The following is a 23,065-nucleotide window of genomic DNA, read 5'->3' on the forward strand; positions in this document are numbered from 1 at the left end:
CAGAGGACAGGTCACCCCCAGTATCCTACACTAATAGATGTACCCAGAGGACAGGTCACCCCCAGTATCCTACACTAATAGATGTACCCAGAGGACAGGTCACCCCCAGTATCCTACACTAATAGATGTACCCAGAGGACAGGTCACCCCCCAGTATCCTACACTAATAGATGTACCCAGAGGACAGGTCACCCCCAGTATCCTACACTAATAGATGTACCCAGAGGACAGGTCACCCCCAGTATCCTACACTAATAGATGTACCCAGAGGACAGGTCACCCCCAGTATCCTACACTAATAGATGTACCCAGAGGACAGGTCACCCCCAGTATCCTACACTAATAGATGTACCCAGAGGACAGGTCACCCCCAGTATCCTACACTAATAGATGTACCCAGAGGACAGGTCACCCCCAGTATCCTACACTAATAGATGTACCCAGAGGACAGGTCACCCCCAGTATCCTACACTAATAGATGTACCCAGAGGACAGGTCACCCCCAGTATCCTACACTAATAGATGTACCCAGAGGACAGGTCACCAGGTAACCCCCAGTATCCTACACTAATAGATGTACCCAGAGGACAGGTCACCCCCAGTATCCTACACTAATAGATGTACCCAGAGGACAGGTCACCCCCAGTATCCTACACTAATAGATGTACCCAGAGGACAGGTCACCCCCAGTATCCTACACTAATAGATGTACCCAGAGGACAGGTCACCCCCAGTATCCTACACTAATAGATGTACCCAGAGGACAGGTCACCCCCAGTATCCTACACTAATAGATGTACCCAGAGGACAGGTCACCCCCAGTATCCTACACTAATAGATGTACCCAGAGGACAGGTCACCCCCAGTATCCTACACTAATAGATGTACCCAGAGGACAGGTCACCCCCAGTATCCTACACTAATAGATGTACCCAGAGGACAGGTCACCCCCAGTATCCTACACTAATAGATGTACCCAGAGGACAGGTCACCCCCAGTATCCTACACTAATAGATGTACCCAGAGGACAGGTCACCCCCAGTATCCTACACTAATAGATGTACCCAGAGGACAGGTCACCCCCAGTATCCTACACTAATAGATGTACCCAGAGGACAGGTCACCCCCAGTATCCTACACTAATAGATGTACCCAGAGGACAGGTCACCCCCAGTATCCTACACTAGATAGATGTACCCAGATGGACCCAGAGGACAGGTCACCCCAGTATCCTACACTAATAGATGTACCCAGAGGACAGGTCACCCCCCAGTATCCTACACTAATAGATGTACCCAGAGGACAGGTCACCCCCAGTATCCTACACTAATAGATGTACCCAGAGGACAGGTCACCCCCAGTATCCTACACTAATAGATGTACCCAGAGGACAGGTCACCCCCAGTATCCTACACTAATAGATGTACCCAGAGGACAGGTCACCCCCAGTATCCTACACTAATAGATGTACCCAGAGGACAGGTCACCCCCAGTATCCTACACTAATAGATGTACCCAGAGGACAGGTCACCCCCAGTATCCTACACTAATAGATGTACCCAGAGGACAGGTCACCCCCAGTATCCTACACTAATAGATGTACCCAGAGGACAGGTCACCCCCCCCAGTATCCTACACTAATAGATGTACCCAGAGGACAGGTCACCCCCAGTATCCTACACTAATAGATGTACCCAGAGGACAGGTCACCCCCAGTATCCTACACTAATAGATGTACCCAGAGGACAGGTCACCCCCAGTATCCTACACTAATAGATGTACCCAGAGGACAGGTCACCCCCAGTATCCTACCCCAGTATCCTACACTAATAGATGTACCCAGAGGACAGGTCACCCCCAGTATCCTACACTAATAGATGTACCCAGAGGACAGGTCACCCCCAGTATCCTACACTAATAGATGTACCCAGAGGACAGGTCACCCCCCAGTATCCTACACTAATAGATGTACCCAGAGGACAGGTAATCCTACACTAATAGATGTACCCAGAGGACAGGTCACCCCCAGTATCCTACACTAATAGATGTACCCAGAGGACAGGTCACCCCCAGTATCCTACACTAATAGATGTACCCAGAGGACAGGTCACCCCCAGTATCCTACACTAATAGATGTACCCAGAGGACAGGTCACCCCCAGTATCCTACACTAATAGATGTACCCAGAGGACAGGTCACCCCCAGTATCCCCTAATAGAGTATCTATCCTACTAATAGATGTACCCAGAGGACAGGTCACCCCCAGTATCCTACACTAATAGATGTACCCAGAGGACAGGTCACCCCCAGTATCCTACACTAATAGATGTACCCAGAGGACAGGTCACCCCCAGTATCCTACACTAATAGATGTACCCAGAGGACAGGTCACCCCCAGTATCCTACACTAATAGATGTACCCAGAGGACAGGTCACCCCCAGTATCCTACACTAATAGATGTACCCAGAGGACAGGTCACCCCCAGTATCCTACACTAATAGATGTACCCAGAGGACAGGTCACCCCCAGTATCCTACACTAATAGATGTACCCAGAGGACAGGTCACCCCCAGTATCCTACACTAATAGATGTACCCAGAGGACAGGTCACCCCCAGTATCCTACACTAATAGATGTACCCAGAGGACAGGTCACCCCCAGTATCCTACACTAATAGATGTACCCAGAGGACAGGTCACCCCCAGTATCCTACACTAATAGATGTACCCAGAGGACAGGTCACCCCCCCTAATAGATGTACCCAGAGATCCTACACTAATAGATGTACCCAGAGGACAGGTCACCCCCAGTATCCTACACTAATAGATGTACCCAGAGGACAGGTCACCCCCAGTATCCTACACTAATAGATGTACCCAGAGGACAGGTCACCCCCAGTATCCTACACTAATAGATGTACCCAGAGGACAGGTCACCCCCAGTATCCTACACTAATAGATGTACCCAGAGGACAGGTCACCCCCAGTATCCTACACTAATAGATGTACCCAGAGGACAGGTCACCCCCAGTATCCTACACTAATAGATGTACCCAGAGGACAGGTCACCCCCAGTATCCTACACTAATAGATGTACCCAGAGGACAGGTCACCCCCAGTATCCTACACTAATAGATGTACCCAGAGGACAGGTCACCCCCAGTAGTAGATACCCAGAGGACAGGTCACCCCCAGTATCCTACATAATAGATGTACCCAGAGGACAGGTCACCCCCCAGTATCCTACACTAATAGATGTACCCAGAGGACAGGTCCCCCAGTATCCTACACTAATAGATGTACCCAGAGGACAGGTCACCCCCAGTATCCTACACTAATAGATGTACCCAGAGGACAGGTCACCCCCAGTATCCTACACTAATAGATGTACCCAGAGGACAGGTCACCCCCAGTATCCTACACTAATAGATGTACCCAGAGGACAGGTCACCCCCAGTATCCTACACTAATAGATGTACCCAGAGGACAGGTCACCCCCAGTATCCTACACTAATAGATGTACCCAGAGGACAGGTCACCCCCAGTATCCTACACTAATAGATGTACCCAGAGGACAGGTCACCCCCAGTATCCTACACTAATAGTACCCAGAGGACAGGTACCCCAGTATCCTACACTAATAGATGTACCCAGAGGACAGGTCACCCCCAGTATCCTACACTAATAGATGTACCCAGAGGACAGGTCACCCCCAGTATCCTACACTAATAGATGTACCCAGAGGACAGGTCACCCCCAGTATCCTACACTAATAGATGTACCCAGAGGACAGGTCACCCCCAGTATCCTACACTAATAGATGTACCCAGAGGACAGGTCACCCCCAGTATCCTACACTAATAGATGTACCCAGAGGACAGGTCACCCAGAGGACAGGTCCCCAGTATCCTACACTAATAGATGTACCCAGAGGACAGGTCACCCCCCAGTATCCTACACTAATAGATGTACCCAGAGGACAGTATCCTACACTAATAGATGTACCCAGAGGACACCCCCAGTATCCTACACTAATAGATGTACCCAGAGGACAGGTAACCCCCAGTATCCTACACTAATAGATGTACCCAGAGGACAGGTCACCCCCAGTATCCTACACTAATAGATGTACCCAGAGGACAGGTCACCCCCAGTATCCTACACTAATAGATGTACCCAGAGGACAGGTCACCCCCAGTATCCTACACTAATAGATGTACCCAGAGGACAGGTCACCCCCAGTATCCTACACTAATAGATGTACCCAGAGGGTATCCTACACTAATAGATGTACCCAGAGGACAGGTAACCCCCAGTATCCTACACTAATAGATGTACCCAGAGGACAGGTAACCCCCAGTATCCTACACTAATAGATGTACCCAGAGGACAGGTCACCCCCAGTATCCTACACTAATAGATGTACCCAGAGGACAGGTCACCCCCAGTATCCTACACTAATAGATGTACCCAGAGGACAGGTCACCCCCAGTATCCTACACTAATAGATGTACCAGAGGACAGGTCACCCCCAGTATCCTACACTAATAGATGTACCCAGAGGACAGGTCACCCCAGTATCCTACACTAATAGATGTACCCAGAGGACAGGTCACCCCCAGTATCCTACACTAATAGATGTACCCAGAGGACAGGTCACCCCCAGTATCCTACACTAATAGATGTACCCAGAGGACAGGTCACCCCCAGTATCCTACACTAATAGATGTACCCAGAGGACAGGTCACCCCCAGTATCCTACACTAATAGATGTACCCAGAGGACAGGTCACCCCCAGTATCCTACACTAATAGATGTACCCAGAGGACAGGTCACCCCCAGTATCCTACACTAATAGATGTACCCAGAGGACAGGTCACCCCCCAGTATCCTACACTAATAGATGTACCCAGAGGACAGGTCACCCCCAGTATCCTACACTAATAGATGTACCCAGAGGACAGGTCACCCCCAGTATCCTACACTAATAGATGTACCCAGAGGACAGGTCACAGGTCCCCCAGTATCCTACACTAATAGATGTACCCAGAGGACAGGTCACCCCCAGTATCCTACACTAATAGATGTACCCAGAGGACAGGTCACCCCCAGTATCCTACACTAATAGATGTACCCAGAGGACAGGTCACCCCCAGTATCCTACACTAATAGATGTACCCAGAGGACAGGTCACCCCCAGTATCCTACACTAATAGATGTACCCAGAGGACAGGTCACCCCCAGTATCCTACACTAATAGATGTACCCAGAGGACAGGTCACCCCCAGTATCCTACACTAATAGATGTACCCAGAGGACAGGTCACCCCCCCCCAGTATCCTACACTAATAGATGTACCCAGAGGACAGGTCACCCCCAGTATCCTACACTAATAGATGTACCCAGAGGACAGGTCACCCCCAGTATCCTACACTAATAGATGTACCCAGAGGACAGGTCACCCCCAGTATCCTACACTAATAGATGTACCCAGAGGACAGGTAACCCCCAGTATCACACTAATAGATGTACCCCAGGTATCCTACACTAATAGATGTACCCAGAGGACAGGTCACCCCCAGTATCCTACACTAATAGATGTACCCAGAGGACAGGTCACCCCCCAGTATCCTACACTAATAGATGTACCCAGAGGACAGGTCACCCCCCAGTATCCTACACTAATAGATGTACCCAGAGGACAGGTAACCCCCAGTATCCTACACTAATAGATGTACCCAGAGGACAGGTAACCCCCAGTATCCTACACTAATAGATGTACCCAGGAGGGACTAATAGATGTACCCAGAGGACAGGTCACCCCCAGTATCCTACACTAATAGATGTACCCAGAGGACAGGTCACCCCCAGTATCCTACACTAATAGATGTACCCAGAGGACAGGTCACCCCCAGTATCCTACACTAATAGATGTACCCAGAGGACAGGTCACCCCCAGTATCCTACACTAATAGATGTACCCAGAGGACAGGTCACCCCCAGTATCCTACACTAATAGATGTACCCAGAGGACAGGTCACCCCCCCCCTAATAGATGTACCCAGAGGACAGTCACCCCCAGTATCCTACACTAATAGATGTACCCAGAGGACAGGTCACCCCCAGTATCCTACACTAATAGATGTACCCAGAGGACAGGTCACCCCCAGTATCCTACACTAATAGATGTACCCAGAGGACAGGGACACTAATAGATGTCACCCCCAGTATCCTACACTAATAGATGTACCCCAGGTCAGGTATCCTACACTAATAGATGTACCCAGAGGACAGGTCACCCCCAGTATCCTACACTAATAGATGTACCCAGAGGACAGGTCACCCCCAGTATCCCCCAGTATCCTCACCCCCACTAATAGATGTACCCAGAGGACAGGTCACCCCCAGTATCCTACACTAATAGATGTACCCAGAGGACAGGTCACCCCCAGTATCCTACACTAATAGATGTACCCAGAGGACAGGTCACCCCCAGTATCCTACACTAATAGATGTACCCAGAGGACAGGTCACCCCCAGTATCCTACACTAATAGATGTACCCAGAGGACAGGTCACCCCCAGTATCCTACACTAATAGATGTACCCAGAGGACAGGTCACCCCCAGTATCCTACACTAATAGATGTACCCAGAGGACAGGTCACCCCCAGTATCCTACACTAATAGATGTACCCAGAGGACAGGTCACCCCCAGTATCCTACACTAATAGATGTACCCAGAGGACAGGTCACCCCCAGTATCCTACACTAATAGATGTACCCAGAGGACAGGTCACCCCCAGTATCCTACACTAATAGATGTACCCAGAGGACAGGTCACCCCCAGTATCCTACACTAATAGATGTACCCAGAGGACAGGTCACCCCCAGTATCCTACACTAATAGATGTACCCAGAGGACAGGTCACCCCCAGTATCCTACACTAATAGATGTACCCAGAGGACAGGTCACCCCCAGTATCCTACACTAATAGATGTACCCAGAGGTATCCTACACTAATAGATGTACCCAGAGGACAGGTCCCCCAGTATCCTACACTAATAGATGTACCCAGAGGACAGGTCACCCCCAGTATCCTACACTAATAGATGTACCCAGAGGACAGGTCACCCCCAGTATCCTACACTAATAGATGTACCCAGAGGACAGGTCACCCCCAGTATCCTACACTAATAGATGTACCCAGAGGACAGGTCACCCCCAGTATCCTACACTAATAGATGTACCCAGAGGACAGGTCACCCCCAGTATCCTACACTAATAGATGTACCCAGAGGACAGGTCACCCCCAGTATCCTACACTAATAGATGTACCCAGAGGACAGGTCACCCCCAGTATCCTACACTAATAGATGTACCCAGAGGACAGGTCACCCCCAGTATCCTACACTAATAGATGTACCCAGAGGACAGGTCACCCCCAGTATCCTACACTAATAGATGTACCCAGAGGACAGGTCACCCCCAGTATCCTACACTAATAGATGTACCCAGAGGACAGGTCACCCCCAGTATCCTACACTAATAGATGTACCCAGAGGACAGGTCACCCCCAGTATCCTACACTAATAGATGTACCCAGAGGACAGGTCACCCCCAGTATCCTACACTAATAGATGTACCCAGAGGACAGGTCACCCCCAGTATCCTACACTAATAGATGTACCCAGAGGACAGGTCACCCCCAGTATCCTACACTAATAGATGTACCCAGAGGACAGGTCACCCCCAGTATCCTACACTAATAGATGTACCCAGAGGACAGGTCACCCCCAGTATCCTACACTAATAGATGTACCCAGAGGACAGGTCACCCCCAGTATCCTACACTAATAGATGTACCCAGAGGACAGGTCACCCCCAGTATCCTACACTAATAGATGTACCCAGAGGACAGGTCACCCCCAGTATCCTACACTAATAGATGTACCCAGAGGACAGGTCACCCCCAGTATCCTACACTAATAGATGTACCCAGAGGACAGGTCACCCCCAGTATCCTACACTAATAGATGTACCCAGAGGACAGGTCACCCCCAGTATCCTACACTAATAGATGTACCCAGAGGACAGGTCACCCCCAGTATCCTACACTAATAGATGTACCCAGAGGACAGGTCACCCCCAGTATCCTACACTAATAGATGTACCCAGAGGACAGGTCACCCCCAGTATCCTACACTAATAGATGTACCCAGAGGACAGGTCACCCCCAGTATCCTACACTAATAGATGTACCCAGAGGACAGGTCACCCCCAGTATCCTACACTAATAGATGTACCCAGAGGACAGGTCACCCCCAGTATCCTACACTAATAGATGTACCCAGAGGACAGGTCACCCCCAGTATCCTACACTAATAGATGTACCCAGAGGACAGGTCACCCCCAGTATCCTACACTAATAGATGTACCCAGAGGACAGGTCACCCCCCAGTATCCTACACTAATAGATGTACCCAGAGGACAGGTCACCCCCAGTATCCTACACTAATAGATGTACCCAGAGGACAGGTCACCCCCAGTATCCTACACTAATAGATGTACCCAGAGGACAGGTCACCCCCAGTATCCTACACTAATAGATGTACCCAGAGGACAGGGTATCCTACACTAATAGATGTACCCAGAGGACCCCCAGTATCCTACACTAATAGATGTACCCAGAGGACAGGTCAGGTATCCTACACTAATAGATGTACCCAGAGGACAGGTCACCCCCAGTATCCTACACTAATAGATGTACCCAGAGGACAGTATCCTACACTAATAGATGTACCCAGAGGACAGGTCACCCCCAGTATCCTACACTAATAGATGTACCCAGAGGACAGGTCACCCCCAGTATCCTACACTAATAGATGTACCCAGAGGACAGGTCACCCCCAGTATCCTACACTAATAGATGTACCCAGAGGACAGGTCACCCCCAGTATCCTACACTAATAGATGTACCCAGAGGACAGGTCACCCCCCAGTATCCTACACTAATAGATGTACCCAGAGGACAGGTAACCCCCAGTATCCTACACTAATAGATGTACCCAGAGGACAGGTAACCCCCAGTATCCTACACTAATAGATGTACCCAGAGGACAGGTAACCCCCAGTATCCTACACTAATAGATGTACCCAGAGGACAGGTCACCCCCAGTATCCTACACTAATAGATGTACCCAGAGGACAGGTCACCCCCAGTATCCTACACTAATAGATGTACCCAGAGGACAGGTCACCCCCAGTATCCTACACTAATAGATGTACCCAGAGGACAGGTCACCCCCAGTATCCTACACTAATAGATGTACCCAGAGGACAGGTCACCCCCAGTATCCTACACTAATAGATGTACCCAGAGGACAGGTAACCCCCAGTATCCTACACTAATAGATGTACCCAGAGGACAGGTCACCCCCAGTATCCTACACTAATAGATGTACCCAGAGGACAGGTCACCCCCAGTATCCTACACTAATAGATGTACCCAGAGGACAGGTCACCCCCAGTATCCTACACTAATAGATGTACCCAGAGGACAGGTCACCCCCAGTATCCTACACTAATAGATGTACCCAGAGGACAGGTCACCCCCAGTATCCTACACTAATAGATGTACCCAGAGGACAGGTCACCCCCAGTATCCTACACTAATAGATGTACCCAGAGGACAGGTCACCCCCCCCCACTAATAGATAGATGTACCCAGAGGACAGGTCACCCCCAGTATCCTACACTAATAGATGTACCCAGAGGACAGGTCACCCCCAGTATCCTACACTAATAGATGTACCCAGAGGACACAGGTCTAATAGATGTACCCCCAGTATCCTACACTAATAGATGTACCCAGAGGACAGGTCACCCCCAGTATCCTACACTAATAGATGTACCCAGAGGACAGGTCACCCCCAGTATCCTACACTAATAGATCACCCCCAGTATCCTACACTAAGTATGTACCCAGAGGACAGGTCACCCCCAGTATCCTACACTAATAGATGTACCCAGAGGACAGGTCACCCCCAGTATCCTACACTAATAGATGTACCCAGAGGACAGGTCACCCCCAGTATCCTACACTAATAGATGTACCCAGAGGACAGGTCACCCCCAGTATCCTACACTAATAGATGTACCCAGAGGACAGGTCACCCCCAGTATCCTACACTAATAGATGTACCCAGAGGACAGGTCACCCCCAGTATCCTACACTAATAGATGTACCCAGAGGACAGGTCACTAATAGATGTACCCCAGTATCCTACACTAATAGATGTACCCAGAGGACAGGTCACCCCCAGTATCCTACACTAATAGATGTACCCAGAGGACAGGTCATGTATCCTACACCAGAGTACCCAGAGGACAGGTCACCCCCAGTATCCTACACTAATAGATGTACCCAGAGGACAGGTCACCCCCAGTATCCTACACTAATAGATGTACCCAGAGGACAGGTCACCCCCAGTATCCTACACTAATAGATGTACCCAGAGGACAGGTCACCCCAGTATCCTACACTAATAGATGTACCCAGAGGACAGGTCACCCCCAGAGGACAGTATCCTACACTAATAGATGTACCCAGAGGACAGGTCACCCCCAGAGGACAGGTACAGGTCCCCCCAGTATCCTACACTAATAGATGTACCCAGAGGACAGGTCACCCCCAGTATCCTACACTAATAGATGTACCCAGAGGACAGGTCACCCCCAGTATCCTACACTAATAGATGTACCCAGAGGACAGGTAACCCCCAGTATCCTACACTAATAGATGTACCCAGAGGACAGGTCACCCCCAGTATCCTACACTAATAGATGTACCCAGAGGACAGGTAACCCCCAGTATCCTACACTAATAGATGTACCCAGAGGACAGGTAACCCCTCAGTATCCTACACTAATAGATGTACCCAGAGGACAGGTCACCCCCCGCTATCCTACACTAATAGATGTACCCAGAGGACAGGTCACCCCCAGTATCCTACACTAATAGATGTACCCAGAGGACAGGTCACCCCCCAGTATCCTACACTAATAGATGTACCCAGAGGACAGGTCACCCCCCAGTATCCTACACTAATAGATGTACCCAGAGGACAGGTCATGGCGTAGGGGTCGAAAAGCTACTGGTAGATCACCAAAGTAGTCATTTTGGTAATTAACATGACATCTATCTCAGTCTATCATAACTTTGAATATCTTTTAAGAAATGTATTCATATATATATATTATAATGTGTTTTATATCTGTGTCTATATTGTCACTGAGTTTCTAGTAGATAGAGTTTCAAAATGTATGTTTTATTGTCAGGTGCAAAAGTACAGTCGCGGCCAAAAGTTTTGAGAATGACACAAATATTAATTTCCACTAAATTTGCTGCTTCAGTGTCTTTGTGCAGGGTAGCCTTAGAGATCCTCACTGAACTTCTGGAGAGAGTTTGCTGCACTGAAAATAAAGGGGCTGAATAATTTTTCACGCCCAATTTTTCAGTTTTTGATTTGTTAAAAAAGTTTGAAATATCCAATAAATGTCGTTCCACTTCATGATTGTGTCCCACTTGTTGTTGATTCTTCACAAAAAAATACAGTTTTATATCTTTATGTTTGAAGTCTGAAATGTGGCAAAAGGTCGCAAAGTTCAAGGGGGCCGAATACTTTCGCAAGGCACTGTATATACAGGGTGTTACGGTACAGAGTCAGTGTGGAGGCTATATACAGGGGGTACCGGTACAGAGTCAATGTGGAGGCTATATACAGGGTGTTACGGTACAGAGTCAATGTGGAGGCTATATACAGGGGGTACCGGTACAGAGTCAATGTGGAGGCTATATACAGGGTGTTACGTTACAGAGTCAATGTGGAGACTATATACAGGAGGTACCGGTACAGAGTCAATGTGGAGTCTATATACAGGGGGTACCGGTACAGAGTCAGTGTGGAGTCTATATACAGGAGGTACCGGTACAGAGTCAGTGTGGAGGCTATATACAGGGGGTACCGGTACAGAGTCAGTGTGGAGGCTATATACTGGGGGCCATGCAGTGATAGTCTATAGTGATATAGGGGCTGGTGATAGTCTATAGTGATATAGGGGCTGGTGATAGTCTGTAGTGATATAGGGGCTGGTGATAGTCTGTAGTGATATAGGGGCTGGTGATAGTCTGTAGTGATATAGGGGCTGGTGATAGTCTATAGTGATATAGGGGCTGGTGATAGTCTATAGTGATATAGGGGCTGGTGATAGTCTGTAGTGATATAGGGGCTGGTGATAGTCTATAGTGATATAGGGGCTGGTGATAGTCTATAGTGATATAGGGGCTGGTGATAGTCTGTAGTGATATAGGGGCTGGTGATAGTCTCTAGTGATATAGGGGCTGGTGATAGTCTATAGTGATATAGGGGCTGGTGATAGTCTAGTCTATAGTGATATAGGGGCTGGTGATAGTCTATAGTAATATAGGGGCTGGTGATAGTCTATAGTGACATAGGGGCTGGTGATAGTCTATAGTGATATAGGGGCTGGTGATAGTCTATAGTGATATAGGGGCTGGTGATAGTCTATAGTGATATAGGGGCTGGTGATAGTCTATATACTAGTAATCCAGGGGTTTTCAGATAACAGTATGACATAAACGAGGCTTGACGTGACAGGTTGTCGCATGATTGGTCAAGATGAAGCATCCTATGGAGAGAGACACTGTAGCTCATATAAAGTGGATTCACCCTGGAAACAAGGTGTCATGTGAATGTTTTCTGGGGGTTTTAGTGTGACAATTCGTCACCATGTAAAAGAAGAAAAGCAATCAACCCCCACCATCTCTGAAGGAACAGCCACAACCTCTCCCCCCCCCCCACACACCCACACCTACCCCGGTAGCCACCTGTGTGTTTTAATTGATAGTGCAACCCGTGCAACCCATAGAGAGTAATGACATTGGACAAGGTTGCCTGGGAGCAAAGCAGCTGGGGGAGGAGAGGAAAGGGGAGGAGAGGAGAGGGGATGGGGGCAAAGATGGGAGGGCAGGGGAGAGGGGATGAGAGGAAAGGATATGAGAAGAGAGGAGAGGAAAGGGGAGGAGAGGAGACGGGATGGGGACAAAGAGGAGAGGAGAGGAGAGGAGAGGAGAGGAGAGGAGGGAGAGGAGAGGAGAGGAGAGGAGAGGAGAGGAGAGGAGAGGAGAGGAGAGGAGAGGAGTGGGAATGAGAGGAGAGGAAAGGGGAGGAGAGGAGAGGGGATGGGGAAAGAGAGAGGAGAGGAGAGGAGAGGAGAGGAGAGGATGGGGGAATGAGAGGAGAGGAGAGGAGAGGAGAGGAGAGGAGAGGAGAGGAGAGGAGAGGAGAGGAGAGGAGAGGAGGGGGAGAGGAGAGGAGAGGAGAGGAGAGGAGAGGAGAGGAGGTTGATGGGAGGGGAGGGGAGAGGTTGATAGTCCTAGAGAAGGGTTTATTACACTTCACCAGTCCTGGCTGACTGGCTGGCTGACTGGCTGACAAGCTGACTGGCCGACTGGCTGACTAGCTGACTAGCTGACTAGCTGACTAGCTGACTGGCTGACTAGCTGACTGGCTGACTAGCTGACTGGCTGACTGGCTGGCTGACGAGCTGACTGGCTGACGAGCTGACTGGCTGACTGGCTGACGAGCTGACTGGCTGACTGGCTGACAAGCTGACTGGCTGACTGGCTGACTGGCTGACAAGCTGACTGGCCGACTGGCTGACTAGCTGACTAGCTGACTAGCTGACTAGCTGACTGGCTGACGAGCTGACTGGCTGACGAGCTGGCTAACTGACTAACTGACTGCACAGTGTCTATGGCGTCTAAGTCCTTTTGTGTGCGTAGTGTTTTTCCGGGTGTCTGCTGAGAACTGCCTCTCTCTCCTGTAGTCCCACTAAACCCAGGAGAATGTCTGTCACTGTTAGACTAGACTGTTAGACTAGACTGTTAGATTAGACTGTTAGACTAGACTGTTAGACTAGACTGTTAGATTAGACTGTTAGACTAGACTGTTAGATTAGACTGTTAGACTAGACTGTTAGACTAGACTGTTAGATTAGACTGTTAGACTAGACTGTTAGATTAGACTGTTAGACTAGACTGTTAGATAGACTGTTAGATTAGACTGTTAGACTAGACTGTTAGATTAGACTGTTAGACTAGACTGTTAGACTAGACTGTTAGATTAGACTGTTAGACTAGACTGTTAGATTAGACTGTTAGATTAGACTGTTAGACTAGACTGTTAGATTAGACTGTTAGATTAGACTGTTAGATTAGACTGTTAGACTAGACTGTTAGATTAGACTGTTAGACTAGACTGTTAGATTAGACTGTTAGACTAGACTGTTAGACTAGACTGTTAGACTAGACTGTTAGACTAGACTGTTAGATTAGACTGTTAGATTAGACTGTTAGACTAGACTGTTAGATTAGACTGTTAGACTAGACTGTTAGACTAGACTGTTAGATTAGACTGTTAGACTAGACTGTTAGATTAGACTGTTAGACTAGACTGTTAGACTAGACTGTTAGACTAGACTGTTAGACTAGAAACAGTCTATTTTCTCTATCCAGATCCTTCAGGTGTCTGTCTGTCACTGTTGAGCACATAATGAAATGTCTCTTTTCAGAACAACGCTTACAACGACAAAAAAACACATGAATTAAAAAATATATGTTATTATTATCAGTGGTTTTTAGACATGTGTGACATTTCTACGTGTACATTTCTCATGTGTTTTTCCCTTCTGACAGAAAATATCCCCACATGTTTATTTTACACCATTTCCAGCTACATCCAGTCCAGGGACCGACCATGACCAACCCTGCTTCGACCAGACCAACCCTCCTTCGACCAGACCAACCCTGCTTCGACCAGACCAACCCTCCTTCGACCAGACCAACCCTGCTTCGACCAGACCAACCCTGCTTCGACCAGACCAACCCTGCTTCGACCACACCAACCCTCCTTCGACCAGACCAACCCTGCTTCAACCAGAACCAACCCTCCTTCGACCAGACCAACCCTGCTTAGCTTCAGACGCAAACCAGCAGTGGAATGAAGGGTACGATGTTGCAGGAACGAATGTGCCAAAACTTGCAACTGGAGAAAAGGCAGCATAACCCAAGACCAGGGTAACATTACTAAAGAGCAGGGTAACATTACCAAAGACCAGGGTAACATTACCAAAGACCAGGGTAACATTACCAAAGACCAGGGTAACATTACTAAAGACCAGGGTAACATTACTAAAGACCACGGTAACATTACCAAAGACCAGGGTAACATTACCAAAGACCAGGGTAACATTACTAAAGACCAGGGTAACATTACCAAAGACCAGGGTAACATTACTAAAGACCAGGGTAACATTACCAAAGACCAGGGTAACATTACTAAAGACCAGGGTAACATTACCAAAGACCAGGGTAACATTACTAAAGACCGCGGTAACATAACCAAAGACCAGGGTAACATTACCCAAGACCAGGGTAACATTACTAAAGACCATGGTAACATAACCAAAGACCAGGGTAACATTACTAAAGACCACGGTAACATTACCAAAGACCAGGGTAACATTACCAAAGACCAGGGTAACATTACTAAAGACCACGGTAACATTACCAAAGACCAGGGTAACATTACCAAAGACCAGGGTAACATTACTAAAGACCACGGTAACATTACCAAAGACCAGGGTAACATTACTAAAGACCACGGTAACATTACCAAAGACCACGGTAACATAACCAAAGACCGCGGTAACATAACCAAAGACCAGGGTAACATTACCAAAGACCAGGGTAACATAACCAAAGACCGCGGTAACATAACCAAAGACCAGGGTAACATTACTAAAGACCACGGTAACATTACCAAAGACCAGGGTAACATAACCCAAGACCAGGGTAACATTACTAAAGACCACGGTAACATTACCAAAGACCAGGGTAACATAACCAAAGACCGCGGTAACATTACCCAAGACCAGGGTAACATTACTAAAGACCACGGTAACATTACCAAAGACCAGGGTAACATAACCAAAGACCGCGGTAACATAACCAAAGACCAGGGTAACATTACCCAAGACCAGGGTAACATAACCAAAGACCAGGGTAACATTACCCAAGACCAGGGTAACATAACCAAAGACCGCGGTAACATAACCAAAGACCAGGGTAACATTACTAAAGACCACGGTAACATTACCAAAGACCAGGGTAACATTACCAAAGACCAGGGTAACATTACTAAAGACCACGGTAACATTACCAAAGACCAGGGTAACATTACTAAAGACCACGGTAACATTACCAAAGACCACGGTAACATAACCAAAGACCGCGGTAACATAACCAAAGACCAGGGTAACATTACCAAAGACCAGGGTAACATAACCAAAGACCAGGGTAACATTACCAAAGACCAGGGTAACATTACTAAAGACCACGGTAACATTACCAAAGACCAGGGTAACATTACTAAAGACCACGGTAACATTACCAAAGACCAGGGTAACATTACTAAAGACCACGGTAACATTACCAAAGACCACGGTAACATAACCAAAGACCAGGGTAACATTACTAAAGACCAGGGTAACATTACCCAAGACCAGGGTAACATTACCAAAGACCAGGGTAACATTACTAAAGAGCAGGGTAACATTACTAAAGACCAGGGTAACATTACCCAAGACCAGGGTAACATTACCAAAGACCAGGGTAACATTACCAAAGACCAGGGTAACATTACTAAAGACCAGGGTAACATTACCAAAGACCAGGGTAACATAACCAAAGACCAGGGTAGTTCTGTGTAGTTCTGCTGTGTAGTTCTGTGTAGTTCTGCTGTGTAGTTCTGTGTAGTTCTGCTGTGTAGTTCTGTGTAGTTCTGCTGTGTAGTTCTATGTAGTTCTGCTGTGTAGTTCTGTGTAGTTCTGCTGTATGAAGGTCACCGTAGTTACTACATCCATTTAGAAATGCATTACATGTACCCATTGATTCTTGAAGAATGTAATGCCTCATGAGCTTAATTACATTTACATTTACATTTAAGTCATTTAGCAGACGCTCTTATCCAGAGCGACTTACATGGAAACATTGCTCAGTTTTGGTGTCAAGGGACCTAACGTGTGCCAGGAAAGCATTCCCCACACCATCACACCCCCACCCCCACCAACCTGTCCCGTTGACACCAGTCAGGATGGGGGCCATGGACTGATGCTGCTTACGGCAAATCCTGACTCTGCCACCAGCATGACGTAACAGGAACCGGGATTCATCAGACCAGGTAAAGTTTTTAGCCGATAGGAGTGGAAATCGGTTGTGGTTGTCTGCTGCAATAGCCAATCCGTGACAAGGACCGACTAGTTGTGCGTTGTCGTTTTGCACACCACTGTTGTACTGCACCGGTGTTGGCCTGTTTGTGGCCTGTTACGCTGCACCGGTGTTGGCCTGTTTGTGGCCTGTTACGCTGCACCGGTGTTGGCCTGTTTGTGGCCTGTTACGCTGCACCGGTGTTGGCCTGTTTGTGGCCTGTTACGCTGCACCGGTGTTGGCCTGTTTGTGGCCTGTTACGCTGCACCGGTGTTGGCCTGTTTGTGGCCTGTTACGCTGCACCGGTGTTGGCCTGTTTGTGGCCTGTTACGCTGCACCGGTGTTGGCCTGTTTGTGGCCTGTTACGCTGCACCGGTGTTGGCCTGTTTGTGGCCTGTTACGCTGCACCGGTGTTGGCCTGTTTGTGGCCTGTTACGCTGCATCGGTGTTGGCCTGTTTGTGGCCTGTTACGCTGCACCGGTGATGGCCTGTTTGTGGCCTGTTACGCTGCACCGGTGATGGCCTGTTTGTGGCCTGTTACGCTGCACCGGTGATGGCCTGTTTGTGGCCTGTTACGCTGCACCGGTGTTGGCCTGTTTGTGGCCTGTTACGCTGCACCGGTGTTGGCCTGTTTGTGGCCTGTTACGCTGCACCGGTGATGGCCTGTTTGTGGCCTGTTACACTGCACCGGTGTTGGCCTGTTTGTGGCCTGTTACGCTGCACCGGTGTTGGCCTGTTTGTGGCCTGTTACGCTGCACCGGTGTTGGCCTGTTTGTGGCCTGTTACGCTGCATCGGTGTTGGCCTGTTTGTGGCCTGTTACGCTGCACCGGTGATGGCCTGTTTGTGGCCTGTTACGCTGCACCGGTGTTGGCCTGTTTGTGGCCTGTTACGCTGCACCGGTGATGGCCTGTTTGTGGCCTGTTACGCTGCACCGGTGATGGCCTGTTTGTGGCCTGTTACGCTGCACCGGTGTTGGCCTGTTTGTGGCCTGTTACGCTGCACCGGTGTTGGCCTGTTTGTGGCCTGTTACGCTGCACCGGTGATGGCCTGTTTGTGGCCTGTTACACTGCACCGGTGTTGGCCTGTTTGTGGCCTGTTACGCTGCACCGGTGTTGGCCTGTTTGTGGCCTGTTACGCTGCACCGGTGTTGGCCTGTTTGTGGCCTGTTACGCTGCACCGGTGTTGGCCTGTGTGTGGCCTGTTACGCTGCACCGGTGTTGGCCTGTTTGTGGCCTGTTACGCTGCACCGGTGTTGGCCTGTTTGTGGCCTGTTACGCTGCACCGGTGTTGGCCTGTTTGTGGCCTGTTACGCTGCACCGGTGTTGGCCTGTTTGTGGCCTGTTACGCTGCACCGGTGTTGGCCTGTTTGTGGCCTGTTACGCTGCACCGGTGTTGGCCTGTTTGTGGCCTGTTACGCTGCACCGGTGTTGGCCTGTTTGTGGCCTGTTACGCTGCATCGGTGTTGGCCTGTTTGTGGCCTGTTACGCTGCACCGGTGATGGCCTGTTTGTGGCCTGTTACGCTGCACCGGTGTTGGCCTGTTTGTGGCCTGTTACGCTGCACCGGTGATGGCCTGTTTGTGGCCTGTTACGCTGCACCGGTGATGGCCTGTTTGTGGCCTGTTACGCTGCACCGGTGTTGGCCTGTTTGTGGCCTGTTACGCTGCACCGGTGTTGGCCTGTTTGTGGCCTGTTACGCTGCACGGTGATGGCCTGTTTGTGGCCTGTTACACTGCACCGGTGTTGGCCTGTTTGTGGCCTGTTACGCTGCACCGGTGTTGGCCTGTTTGTGGCCTGTTACGCTGCACCGGTGTTGGCCTGTTTGTGGCCTGTTACGCTGCACCGGTGTTGGCCTGTTTGTGGCCTGTTACGCTGCACCGGTGTTGGCCTGTTTGTGGCCTGTTACGCTGCACCGGTGTTGGCCTGTTTGTGGCCTGTTGCACGCTGCACCGGTGTTGGCCTGTTTGTGGCCTGTTACGCTGCACCGGTGTTGGCCTGTTTGTGGCCTGTTACGCTGCACCGCTGTTGGCCTGTTTGTGGCCTGTTACGCTGCACCGGTGTTGGCCTGTTTGTGGCCTGTTACGCTGCACCGGTGTTGGCCTGTTTGTGGCCTGTTACGCTGCACCGGTGTTGGCCTGTTTGTGGCCTGTGCTGCACTGGTGTTGGCCTGTTTGTGGCCTGTTATGCTGCACCGGTGTTGGCCTGTTTGTGGCCTGTTACGCTGCACCGTTCTCCTTCGAACTCTCATCAATGACTTGTTTTCGCCCACTGGACTGCCACTGTATGGATGTTTTTTTGTTTGTTTGTGTCACACCTTGGTCATTGTATTTTGTGTTTTTGTTATATGTTTGGGTAGGCCAGGGTGTGACATGGGTTTATATGTTGTGTTTCGTATTGGGGTTTGTATTATTTGGGATCGCGGCTGATTATGGGTGTTGTATAGGCTTGGCTGCCTGAGGCGATTCTCAATCAGAGTCAGGTGCTTATCGTTGTCTCTGATTGGGAACCGTATTTTGGTAGCCTGAGTTCGCTTTGTATTTCGTGGGTGTTTGTTCCTGTCTCTGTGTTGTAGTCACCAGATAGGCTGTAATTAGTTTCACGTTCCGTTCTGTTGTTTTGTATTTAGTTTCAGTTATTTCATGTACAGCGTATTTTCTTTCATTAAAGTCATGAGTAACCTACACGCTGCATTTCGGTCCGACTCTCTTCTTTCAACAGACGAACGTCGTTACAGTTTGTTGCATCATTCTCGATGACCCCATTGACACAGTCGTGCGTGAAAAAGCCCAGGACGATCGTACCACGCTCAAAGTGGTCACTCGTTTTGCCCCGTTCTAACGTTCCATCGAACGGTATCTGAATGTCTCGATGCCCGTCTGGCTTTATACAGCCACGACCACGTGAATCACAGTCTTTAGAAGCCAAACATTTTCGTGAACGGAGAGTGATGTTCCTAATTAACTGGCCACTGAGTTTGTGTTACCATTTCAATGTGATCCATTAAACCTGCCCCCCCCCCAAAAAAAAAAAATTATATTATGTCCACTGTTCTGTCAATGTCCCACAAAATCATTCCCATGTCATGTGGTCATTACATTACTACTACAACATGTTAATTATTTTCACGTGCAAATAACATCATTTCAAACTCACATGTGAACGTGCAATTCCACATGTGAGATTTTCACATGTCGAATGTCTTCGTACATGTGAAACTGCTTATGTGATTTTCACTTAAAAAACAATATGACATGTTTTTTTTCTATGTATGTGTGTGTGCGTGTGTGTGTGTGTGTGTGTGTGTGTGTGTGTGTGTGTGTGTGTGTGTGTGTGTGTGTGTGTGTGTGTGTGTGTGTGTGTATGTGTGTGTGTATGTGTGTGTGTGTTTGTGTGTGTGTGGTGTGTTTCAGTGTAAGCGTGTGTGTGTGTGTGTGTGTGTGTGTGTGTGTGTGTGTGTGTGTGTGTGTGTGTGTGTGTGTGTGTGTGTGTGTGTGTGTGTGTGTGTGTGTGTGTGTGCCTGTGCCTGTGCCTGTGCCTGTAACTGTGCGTGTGCGTGTGCGTGTGCGTGTGCGTGTGCGTGTGCGTGTGCGTGTGCGTGTGTGTGTGTGTGTGTGTGTGTGTGTGGTGTGTTTCAGTGTAAGCGTGTGTGTGTGTGTGTGTGTGTGTGTGTGTAAGCGTGTGTGTGTGTGTGTGTTTCAGTGTGAGCGTGTGTGTGTGTGTGTGTGTGTGTGTGTGTGTGTGTGTGTGTGTGTGTGTGTGTGTGTGTGTGTGTGTGTGTGTGTGTATGTGTATGTGTATGTATGTATGTATGTGTGTGTGTGTGTGTGTGTGTGTGTGTGTGTGTGTGTGTGTGTGTGTGTGTGTGTGTGTGTGTGTGTGCCTGTGCCTGTGCCTGTGCGTGTGCGTGTGTGTTAGTCTTACGTTCATGTCAGATGGGAACTCGTCCTTCTTCCCCAGGCCGGTGGCTGCAGCGATATTCCCCATGGCTCCACCAGCAAGGTCCTTCGCTGCATCATCACACACACACACACATTTTAACACACACACACACACATTAACACACACACATTATTAACACACACACACACACAAACATTATTAACACATTATTAACACACACACACACAAACACACACACACATTATTAACACATTATTGACACATTATTAACACATTATTAACACATTATTACACACACATTAACACACACACATTATTAACACACACACACATTAACACACACATTATTAACACAAACACACATTAACACACACACATTAACACACACATTATTAACACACACACATTAACACACACACATTAACACACACATTATTAACACAAACACACATTAACACACACATTATTAACACAAACACACATTAACACACACACATTAACACACACATTATTAACACACACACATTAACACACACACATTAACACAACCATTATTAACACAAACACACATTAACACACACACATTAACACACACATTATTAACACACACATTAACACACACACATTATTAACACACACACATTATTAACACAAACACATTATTAACACACACATTATTAACACACACACATTATTAACACACACATTAACACACACATTATTAACACAAACACACATTAACACACACACATTATTAACACACACACACATTAACACACACACATTAACACACACATACACACATTAACACACACATTAACACACACACATTATTAACACACACACATTAACACACACATACACACATTAACACACACATTAACACACACATACACACATTAACACACACACATTATTAACACACACATTATTAACACACACACATTAACACAAACACATTATTAACACACACATTATTAACACACACACACACACATTAACACACACATTAACACACACACATTATTAACACACACATTAACACACACACATTATTAACACACACACATTATTAACACAAACACATTATTAACACACACATTATTAACACACACACATTATTAACACACACATTAACACACACATTATTAACACAAACACACATTAACACACACACATTATTAACACACACACACATTAACACACACACATTAACACACACATACACACATTAACACACACATTAACACACACACATTATTAACACACACACATTAACACACACATACACACATTAACACACACATTAACACACACATACACACATTAACACACACACATTAACACACACATTATTAACACACACATTAACACACACACATTATTAACACACACACATTATTAACACAAACACATTATTAACACACACATTATTAACACACACACATTATTAACACACACATTAACACACACATTATTAACACAAACACACATTAACACACACACATTATTAACACACACACATTAACACACACACATTAACACACACATACACACATTAACACACACATTAACACACACACATTATTAACACACACACATTAACACACACACATTATTAACACACACACACATTAACACACACACATTAACACACACATACACACATTAACACACACATTAACACACACATACACACATTAACACACACATTAACACACACACATTATTAACACACACATTATTAACACACACACATTAACACAAACACATTATTAACACACACATTATTAACACACACACACACACATTAACAC

The 23,065-nt window shown here is 47.7% G+C and overlaps 1 protein-coding gene across 2 annotated transcripts in view; it reads right to left on the reverse strand.

Moving 5' to 3' along the window:
* sncb (synuclein, beta) overlaps positions 1-23,065 on the reverse strand; it is a 60,793-nt gene that overhangs the window by 27,058 nt on the left and 10,670 nt on the right. For both annotated transcript variants that reach the window (XM_046324849.1, XM_046324848.1), the window contains exon 4: positions 21,270-21,355. In XM_046324849.1, coding sequence (XP_046180805.1) covers positions 21,270-21,355 — 86 coding nt within the window. The remainder of the gene's footprint in view (positions 1-21,269; positions 21,356-23,065) is intronic.

Source organism: Oncorhynchus gorbuscha, linkage group LG23, assembly GCF_021184085.1.
Source record: "Oncorhynchus gorbuscha isolate QuinsamMale2020 ecotype Even-year linkage group LG23, OgorEven_v1.0, whole genome shotgun sequence".
Classification (NCBI taxonomy): Eukaryota; Metazoa; Chordata; class Actinopteri; order Salmoniformes; family Salmonidae; genus Oncorhynchus; species Oncorhynchus gorbuscha.